Source organism: Atta colombica, unplaced genomic scaffold (genome assembly GCF_001594045.1).
Source record: "Atta colombica isolate Treedump-2 unplaced genomic scaffold, Acol1.0 scaffold27, whole genome shotgun sequence".
NCBI classification, from domain to species: domain Eukaryota; kingdom Metazoa; phylum Arthropoda; class Insecta; order Hymenoptera; family Formicidae; genus Atta; species Atta colombica.
The window spans coordinates 3,021,311-3,031,370 of NW_017259370.1; the positions used below are offsets into that span (position 1 = coordinate 3,021,311).

The 10,060-nt window shown below is 42.8% G+C and overlaps 3 protein-coding genes across 3 annotated transcripts in view; 1 reads left to right on the top strand and 2 right to left on the bottom strand.

Annotated features, from left to right (window-relative positions):
• The window catches only part of LOC108689506, an 8,495-nt gene extending 3,679 nt beyond the window's left edge, over positions 1–4,816 (bottom strand). The window contains exons 1-3 of the mRNA XM_018196286.1: positions 4,552–4,816; positions 1,370–2,435; positions 74–521 (exon numbers count right to left, since the gene is read on the bottom strand). Of these exons, the coding sequence (XP_018051775.1) occupies positions 74–521; positions 1,370–2,092 (1,171 nt within the window). The 5' untranslated portion in view covers positions 2,093–2,435; positions 4,552–4,816. The remainder of the gene's footprint in view (positions 1–73; positions 522–1,369; positions 2,436–4,551) is intronic.
• Positions 1–10,060, top strand: part of LOC108689511 (pseudouridine-metabolizing bifunctional protein C1861.05) — a 26,803-nt gene that overhangs the window by 6,790 nt on the left and 9,953 nt on the right. Inside the window, exons 6-7 of the mRNA XM_018196290.1 lie at positions 6,710–6,915; positions 7,376–7,575. Of these exons, the coding sequence (XP_018051779.1) occupies positions 6,710–6,915; positions 7,376–7,575 (406 nt within the window). The remainder of the gene's footprint in view (positions 1–6,709; positions 6,916–7,375; positions 7,576–10,060) is intronic.
• LOC108689507 lies at positions 7,835–9,231 on the bottom strand. Its single transcript, XM_018196287.1, has 4 exons — positions 9,195–9,231; positions 9,051–9,117; positions 8,602–8,939; positions 7,835–8,528 (listed from the first exon to the last, which is right to left on the bottom strand). Exons 1-4 carry the CDS (start codon positions 9,229–9,231, stop codon positions 8,263–8,265), a joined length of 708 nt encoding a protein of 235 aa, XP_018051776.1. The 3' UTR covers positions 7,835–8,262.

Sequence of the window (10,060 nt, forward strand, 5' to 3'; positions counted from 1 at the left end):
AGTTTCGGCGTTAATTGATTCAGATCGTCGACATTGCTTTCACAAAGGGGAATTACTTCAAACTGAAACATACCGGAAGGTATAACAGTGTTAGGTAACGTTGTGCGTCTCACTATGCTGCCGTTGTTGGCTGTTTCCGGCAGCACCTGGGAAAAGGGCGGTTGCGCGAACGGTGTGGCCGGCGGCGGCGGTTCCCTCAGCATTCGTATCTTCTGTATCATTTCCCGTATCTCGTAGCGTAGGATGCCGAGGAAGCAGAGCTTGGCGAAGGCGATGACGCAGAAGCCGAGGACAAACAGTAGGTCCGCCGTCTTCCTGAGCCAGCGTACAAGCGTGTCCTCGCAGCCGCGCATGTACGGGTTCTGACAGGCCTCGCTGACGTTAACACTGGGCTCGCAGCAGGTTAGTGGCAAGTTGTCACGGTGATTGAAATCCTTGGGTCCGGTCACCCCGCAGCACATGAACTCCCGCTGAAGTCGGTCCCATTGTTCGCTGAATCGTATCTCCTTATCATAATCCATCTGCGGGCAAGAAATTGTCGATCACCTCGAGACGTAGTACGGTTTACGTTGACTATAGAACAGCAGTTCCTGTCTGATAGTTCTTTCTTTTCCAGGTAATTTAGATTTACACGTGAAGCTTTAGATTTTTCATAAATAATCATAATTAATTGCAAGTAGTTTTACTTTTATAGTGACAACTCTGCCTAAAAATCCAGATTTATCTTGAACCGCGATTGGATTAAACCTAGGACCCGCAGTCCTAGTATTAATCTATCGGAAACGGAAATCCGAGGCTTCAACATTGGGATTCTGTAACTTTTAGCATATTACATATTATATATGGTAAAAAATATTTACAACAGTAACATAACGATACTGTCGTTAAGAGTTATAGAATCCCAGAGATCTCGATCAGAGAAGTGAAAAATCGTATAAATTCTTTTTCACGCTGTATATCGATACAAATTGATTTCTACGTCATCACTAAGATGAAAACTCCCTACTTGTAAATGACAAATTAATCTATAGATAGCTATTCCCTAGTCGACGAATTGACGAGTTTTTTGGTACATCTCAGAAATCTATGTAATACGAGCTTTAACGTGCAAGAAATTAATCTATTTCGATACACAGTACGAGAGAAAAAGCTTATATGTTTTTCCGCTTTCGACGTAATGGCCAGCAAACAGGCTTGTATTCCGATTCTATATTCTTAATGACATCAGTATCGGTATATTATCATCGCGCAGATACACAGTAAAAAAGCTGCGCTAATGCCGTCAACAACTGTATAACAATACTGAACTTAAAAGAATCGGGGTACAAAAACCCTCGAACTAAAAGGAAGAACTAAATCGATGGCGCACCTGCAAACGTAGTTTGAGCATGGGTCTGAGGTCGGCGCGCATTTTCTCGAAACGGAAGATCCAGGCGACCCCGACGACGGCGTCGCCGAACAGCAGTATCAGCAATAATATCCAATAAACATGAAGCAACCGGGCGCTGAGCCGTCTGGCGGCGATGCAACCGAGTAATTGCACCAGGCCCAACTGCGCCGTCAGTGCCAGATAGCCGTAGAGCGCGGTGGGATCGTAGACGCGAGGTACACCCGGCACCACGTGCCGACGTGGGTCGCCGGTGAACAGGAGAGTCTGCGACACCGCGGCGGCAAAGCCGATCGCGCTACCGAACAGCACCAGGTTACAGGCGTAGATCCAGAGGCGGTAATATCGCATCGCGACGTCCTCACCACCGTCGGCGAGTCGTTGGGACGTCACCGACGACGGCGCCTCGTCGGCGACGTGATCGCGGCTGTTACTCCTCCGATCGCCTCTTTTGAAGACGTTATTGTTGTCGACGTTATTGTTGTTGTTGTTATTATTATTATTATTATTATTATTATTGTTATTATTGTTGTTATTATTGTTGTTTGTAGTAGTCGTGGTGTTGGTATCGGTCGAATGCCGATGCTCCTCACGGTCGTCCAGCAGAAAGAGAAAGGGCGGCTTCGCGCTGCAGTCCTTCGTCGCTGTCTTTTGTCTGTGCGTCGACTGCGGGGTGACTGAACGTTGCAGCAGCATCACCGTCATACTATCGTGCCACCCTGTGCGTGTCCTCGTCGTAAGGATTGTATCCCGCGGACGCGGGGGGTTGAATAGAAGAGACGGGCCAGCGCGTTGCACCGTTGGTGGTGGTGGCCGTCGCCGCCGCGGTATTACGCGAGGAGGGTGATGGCTAGAGGTGGAGACCGATTCTCTTTACTCGTGACCAGTGCGAGTCACGCGAGCCACGTTGTGCTGCATCGCCGCACCGGAAGGTCATTCGTGCTAACATTCATGGTTGTCCCTCTCGTGTCACGCGCACCTGTCGTCGTTCACCGCAATGGCGGTCTTCGATGTTCCAGCAACCGGAACGATTAATGTCAGGATTCTCCTGTGCAAGAAAACAGAAGTATATAAAAAATATTTGAGAGACATATTCCTAACAGACACACGTCCTTATATCTATCTTGCGGTAGTCGAATTTTTTTTGAAAATTTTTAGGATCCAAAGCTTTTTAAAAGATTTGATCTTCGATCTTGGATCTTCTTTCGCTTGTTCACCATACCGCGCAATTTTTGAAATTCTCTCTCTCTCTCTTTATTTTTCACACACACACACTTTCACATCCACTCCGTGGATGACTTGATCTAAAAGGGGACTTGCGAAAGGAGAGAGGAAGGCGCGGGAATTCAACGGAATTCAATGTGCGTGCGTTTCCAAGTTGAAACCAACGGCGGGAGGAGGCTAGCGTGCACCTCGGCGGATTGTATTTCTTTCTGACAGTTGTAGCGTGCGATAGGCGATTCTATTTATCGATCCTCCGCCGCTTAGCTCTATGTAGCTTCTCCGAGGAGGGACAAAGATAAATCGTGCGAGATAGAGAGAGGATATGCGCCTGAGTGAGTATATTGGCACGAAGCATCGCCGGCCCGGCGAGCCATCGGAAGAACCACAGAGACAACCCTATCTGACGAATTGCGAAGAGGCATATATACAATCGCGATCAGACAGAAAGAGGATGAAATACCAGAGGGATAGTTTAGAAAGTAGGAAGCAAAAGTGTAAAGAAAAACTCTCTAGATTCTTCGGAGTGGAATTTCACTCTAAAAAGTGGCAGAATTTTCACTCTTTTAAGAATGAGATTTTACTTTAGAGAATTAGAAAATTTTCAGTGACAGAATTTTCTAAAGTGATATTTTTCTTTTTTCAAAATTAGCAAAATTATCACTCTTTGAAAGGTGAAAGTTCACTTTTTAGAGTGAGATTCCATTTCAAAGAATGTCAAGAAAAATCGCCGTCGTAATACATGCGAAGTCTCGGTAAAGATTCTCTACATGCGGGATATACAAATTGTTCCGAGATTGTCCTCGTCCAGGGTCGCGAACACGGACATGCATCGGCTCGGCCAGGGCAATGCGCCAAAGTATGCTCTCGTTTTCGTGCATTGGCATTCACATTGCATACTGCATATATGCATGTGGACAAATCGCCACGAGTATATGCGAGTAATGCGAGTGGCGCATTGTAATGAAAACACGGAAGAGCGAGAGAACGGTAAGGGCCCATCGATCGTTTAAACCCTGCGCGTTAGCACGCGCTCCACATTGACACCGACTCGAGCGAGGAATACGTACGAGAAGAAAAGAGAGGGAGTGAAAGAGAAAGAAAGAGAGAGAGAAAGAGGCATCGATAGCGCGCGATTACCTCTCTTTTCGTCTTAACGGAGAAACAATTCCCAACGTCACGAAGACGAGCAGTCAATGTCCTGGCCGGCGTCCAGTACTGTCTGCTTTACATAATCCCGCGGAAGGAAAAAAAAGAGAGCGAAGGAGAAAGAGAAAGAGAGAAAGAGAGAAGAGGCGTGCGCGGATCGATGTCGCGTGCAATGTGCAATCCTTTTTCAACGCCGGATGCCGGAGCGAGGGACAAGAGACTAGAGTCTTACTGAGCGGGGACAGACGTGATAAAAAAAGATTATCGGTCAGCCTTTAATTAGATATTCGATATACGAGGTGAGACATATCGCTGAAGAGGAGGCGCGAAAAGTCAGAGAGAGAAAAAAGATGACGAGGAAATGCGCGCGCGCGCGCAAGAGAAGGGGAGGAAGAGGGTGGCAATGGATGTAGGGAGGGAACATGGTGTTATGCAATCTTCCTCCCGACCTTCCCGAAGGAATTTATCATTACTCGCTACGACGCTTCGTCCTATTTTCACCGCATGCAAAACAGGAAATGCCACACGCGAATTCTTTCTCACAAGCTCTACCAATCAGCAAGTCAATCGTATCAATTTGTCGATCGGAATGGCGTGGATCCAACGCGTGACACCCTCGGATGCTCGAGCACACTTTTCAAATTGCTATCGAATCTCGCCAAGATTTCTTTCGATACCATAGCGAACGCGACCTTTTCAATGAAGGTTCAAGGAGGAGGAGGAGGACACAATTACTATTTCGCAAAGGAATGACACTGTTCGCGTTGATCCGGCTTATTCGATCAATTAGATACCTCTGCGTAGAACTTCTCCGGAGGAAACGCACGCTCGATGTCAAGGAGCGTGCTTTCTCTTGCGAAGGAAGGTCTCGGTTCTTGAATTTCTTGTTTTTTAGAAAGAGACCTTTTCTTCAGGGGAAGATCCTCGAGGAAAGAAAGAGAGCTTTCCTCTTTCTGAGGAAAGCGATCCCATTCGATTAATCCTCTTCGTCTTCGATTACTTTGCACGAAAGTGAAACACTTAGAGAAGTAGAGAATTTTAAAGAAATCTTCCTCGACATTCGACGAGAAACGCCACGGGCGGCTCGTCACTTATAATCACTTCAAGGAGATCGCGCTTTCTACGACGCAAATTTCTTAACGCCGATTATCAGCCTATGTGCACGTGGATTGCGGAGGTGCGATCTTGTTCGCCGAGACCGCTGCGGAATCGCTGCGGTCGAGTGTCATCAGTCGGGCCGACAGTACGACGGTCGGGGTGTGCACGAGGAACGCGATCGTCGTCGTCTTCGTCGTCGTCGTGGTGTCCGTAGCGCTTCCTTCACAAGCATCGCCGTGAGAGTCCTCCTCGGCAACGTCGTCCACGGCGACGTCGTCGTTCATGCCAGTCGCCCACGTTTGCTCATTATGCGTCCTATACACCTCGTGCCGCCTCTCACCAGCACCTCGACATTATCACTTTTGTTCTCGGTTTTCTCGTTACCGGCGTTATTCCCGTTTTCGTTGTCCTGGTTCTCGTCGTCGTTGACGTTCTCGTTCTTGTCCTCGGCCTCGGCCTCGGCCTCGTCCCCGTCCTCCTGGTCACAATCGACACTTGACAAGGCCGCCAGCCGTAGCGCATGTCGCTCGCACGACGCTTCGTGGAGCGGCGCGACGCGACGCGACGCGCTGCCTCTCACTGCCACTGATCACGCAGAGTCGAAAGCTCGTGCGCGCGACCGAGCGTTCTCATCGTCGTCGTCGTCGTCGTCGTCGTCGTCATCGTCGTCATCGTCGTCATCGTCGTCGCGACGCCGCGGCCACGACGCCCGACGCTTCTCGCCCCGCGCGCTTGACGCATGAGATGGATGTTCCAAGCGGACACGCGCGGCTCTTTTTACCTATCTATCTCTTGTCTATCTTGCGGTTTTTCTCTCTTTTCCTCTATACCTTGTCGGTGCAAAGAACACGAGGCACCCGGAGGTACGTGAACCATGAGGGTGTTCACCACCATAAACAGCGCCCAAAATAGGCAACCAGATTGCACGAAGATTGAAGAGACTCTGCCACCACCGTCGCAAGGCAAACTGATAGATAGAGGGAAGACACGCGAAGGGAGTGTACAAGGGCGGACGATCAGAGGTGGACGAAATGGGTTCCGCTTCGATCCAGTTCCGCTAGCCGTCACAGAGAATAAATTTGTATTTCAATACCACTATTTTATGTCACAAAAGGATAGACAAGATCGGTCTTGTTTCACGAGTTTGAAACGGAGCACTGTCGTCGCAGGAAATAGGTCTGACCGATAAGGTCTCTTTCGTGGGGGGGTGCGCGCATCCTCAAGCACAGCGTTGATACGTAGAAATAGAGCTGAGGTGGAAGGAAGAGGTGGAGAGATAAAAATGTCCAACCATATGTTACCACCGGATGTAGTAGAAGTATGAAAGAGAGGGAGAGAGAAAGAGAGAGAAAGAATGTATAGAACTGAGATACGTAGGCACCGGTTATATTGTACACCAAGATATAGGAACGGAAAGAAGAGGAATGGAAAGAATAAACACTATATACTAACTTCAATATCACAGGGATAGGATTTTGCATACTTCCTCTAAGCACTCTCTCTCTCTCTCTCTCTCAGCTGTATCCTGGAGCGAATACTTCACGTTTAATTGAATTTTTACAAACTAAAAAATAGATGTACCCAAAGTAAACAAAGTAAACTCCTTTATAGTCCCAACTAGGCTTTCTCGAAAAGTGTAGATCCGTTCTTTCTATAATATGCTTTTTTCTTAAAACATTTTCTTCTTTACTAAAACTATAAAAGTTCTCTCTTAAGAGAATTTTTATGGTTTTACTCTTTGCATTTTTTTCCTTCCTCTTTGCCATATGGAAAATTTCACATGAAAAATCGATTAATCGTCTACAGAATTTATGTAGAATCCGAATAATCCTGAAGAGAGCAATTCATTTCCAGAATGATGGGAGAACGCATACCGGACGAAGTAGACGAAGCTGCGGCGGAGTTGGTCGAAACGTTGCTGATGCACTACTCAAGCTCGGTTTAAAAAATACGCGTTTAATATCTATCGTTGGCAACGACGAGCTTGGGAAGATCATTCTCGAGAGCTTGGGAATCGGAGGCGAGATAGTGAAACGTATGTCGGACGTGGACACCGCAAAGTACGAGTCGTAATCTTACTTCGTTGATGAGCATTCGGATAAAAACTTATCCGATAGTTCCATTGAATAATATATAAAATTATAAATATTTGAACAGTAATATAACAAAACCAAATTAGCCGAAATAATTACTATCCAATTATTATAAATTTATAAATGTTGATGTGCTTGGATAATAGATAGCTTCTTTTGATTATAACGATATTTTTGGTTATAAGGGAAAATAACACTTTTAGAAGAAGTTAAGGAAAGAAACGAGAACATTACTTTCTAATTGCCTAATTTACTGTACTTAAGAATGCAAATTAACAAACTCAGATTCCAATAAATTCATCTCTTTAGATATGCAGATTCGAATTATTCCGATATTCGAATTTAAGTAATAAGATAATTCGACAAACTGATTATCCAAATATCAGCAGATTCATTCATATTTGACAAATTATCGCTAATATTACAGGATGACGGTGATAGTGGACGTTAATGGCGAATGTCACTTTTACATTAGCGAAATGGAATGCTTCGCTTTGATTACTCCGAAGTTGATAAAAGAATATCAGCCGCATCTCGAAAAAGCAAGTTTCATTGTTCTCGACACAAGTTTCGAATTGGACGTCATGCGCTACGTGCTCGACATTGCGTCACAAACGAATATTCCAGGTGAGTGAAAACTTCTACAATAACTTATTGTCATTTCGTTCACAAAAAAGAATTTCTTCATTTATTAATTTCCTATACATTTATAAATCAAATAATATAATTCTATTATATTATATGTATTCTATATATAATGTATAAAATATATATATATATAAATGTGATAAAAAAAATGTGTGCACGTGAGATAACAACGGACGGATATTATTCACGCATAATTGAATTAGTTTAAAGTAAATCGAATGTAAATTAATTAGTTCGAGAAAAGGCGACAATCGTAATACACGTGTTTATCCTTTTTAAATTAAATACAAATGAAAAGTAGATTCTCGAAACAGATCGTCGTATATTACTTTGCTTATAATTTTCAATTCTGAAAATAAACCTCTTAAAACGGAGGTACAAGGGATGAGAGTCGGGATCAAACCGGGAACCTACCAATTGGTCGACTACTTCTCACATGGAACTATTTATTAAAAATAATGGTAAGAGCTTATACATAGATATATATGTATAAAGTTTTTACTATTATTTTTAATGAACAAATTAAATGGACGGATGAAAATCGTACACAGATGTACAGTCTCTCTTAAGAGACAGATCTTATCTTTTGCATCTTCATTAAAAATAACGATAAGAATTTATGTGGAAATTAAATTTTTCGCCAAAAGCACATGATTTGAGATTACTTTATACGTATCCGCTTCGGCTTGATGGGGCGTGTTGAGATTGTGGATTCGGCTGCATCTGCATCACTAAGTTACGAGACTCCTTGCGTAGTCTGTAACCTGTCCGCGCGTCTAAATAAAGAAAGAATGCGGCAAACGTGTGGATCATGAATGATATGACAGCAAGACCATATGACCATGACAAATGATTGAAATTCGGATACATTAACCAATCCCGACGCCAGCATTGTCCGCCGAATATAGAGACTGCCAGAAAGAGAAGCACGCCTAAAATTAAAAAATAATCAGATTAAAGAACATTATATCTTCTATTTTTAATTTTAAAAACTCTCACACTTACCAGCAGCTGCATCACATACAAACACAAAGGATGACAAAATCCATTCATAATGCAGGACAAATCTCAACGGCCAACGTGTCCAAATCAAAGCAATTACAATGAAGGCAAAGATGGACAGCATTAAGGCTAACGTGACAAATGTCTGCACTACCATGAGCCATACTGGCAGCAGCCACTCTCTTATGACATAATATTCTTGTGAAAATATATGGTGACAGCCGTCGAATTGTTTGTCAAACTGATAATAGGGATAACGGAATTGCTCAAAGCAGTACTCCCAGAGTCCCATGTGTTTAAAGCTGCTGAACGTCTCCTGATACGATTCTATCCAATACGGACTGGAAATTATGGAGAGGATTAGTAACATTGTTTTCATATGTTTCAAGTCAATTTGAGATTGTTAGTTACTTATAATAATTGCTTGATATATTTGTGGAAGATATGTTTACCTTATGAAAGCCATCATTAAGAGAAAGAGTGCCACGAACGAGAGTCCTCCACCAAAAACGACCGCGTCTATCAATGAAAACGAAGGACAATTAGTAGGTTATTTCAAATAATCGCTCTATTGATTGACTTAATCAATTACTTACTGGACGCTCTGTGATAATCTTGCTTGTCTACCGTCATGGTGACCTTTTAGAAAGGTCAACGTGAAACTAACTGATATCTGTATAAGTCGTTCGTTTACAATTGTTGTTGTCGTTCGTCACCGCACCTCACCCTCGCCACACCCAGTGAACCACCGCATCAACCCGCATCACCACTATAATATTAGGAAACAAGTGGTTTGTTTTCTGTAAGGTGTACCATTGCGCATAATGGCGACTGAATACTAGATCAGCCAATCAAATTTTATCCCCAAATGTTGCGCGAGATTCAAACGGCATACTAAGATCAGACTATTAATAGTGTAAAAAACTGTGTAATACATATACAGAGTCGGGAATTACCTTAGAAAAATAATATGCGTTACCATTACAGTTATTTTTGTTAAATAACTCGTTATCGTTACTCATTTTAAAAAGTAATGCATTACATAAAGCCAAATTATTAATTTCTTAAAATGTGAGTTTATTAACATTATATTTAACAAACTTTTTTTATGTTAATAAACTTATATTAATAATTAGGCTTTATTATTATAACCAGATTTATAGCACAGGACATTTTAAGATTCTTGCAATACGAATTTCAGTAATAGTTCATTATATTTTTTAGTTGAATTATTGCTGCTATACAATAAATAACATTACCAGCAAGTGAAAATAGATGAACAAAATTATTTTATAAATTTTTATGTATGCTCTATTTTCATGACTATCACTGTACGTTAATATGTATGTTATTCTATGTGTATAATATATGTATATATTATTCTATATTTTTCAATACAAAATTAAAAAGATATTTTGACACTCAAAGTTTTTACAAACATGCTTTTGATCGTTTCAAAAAA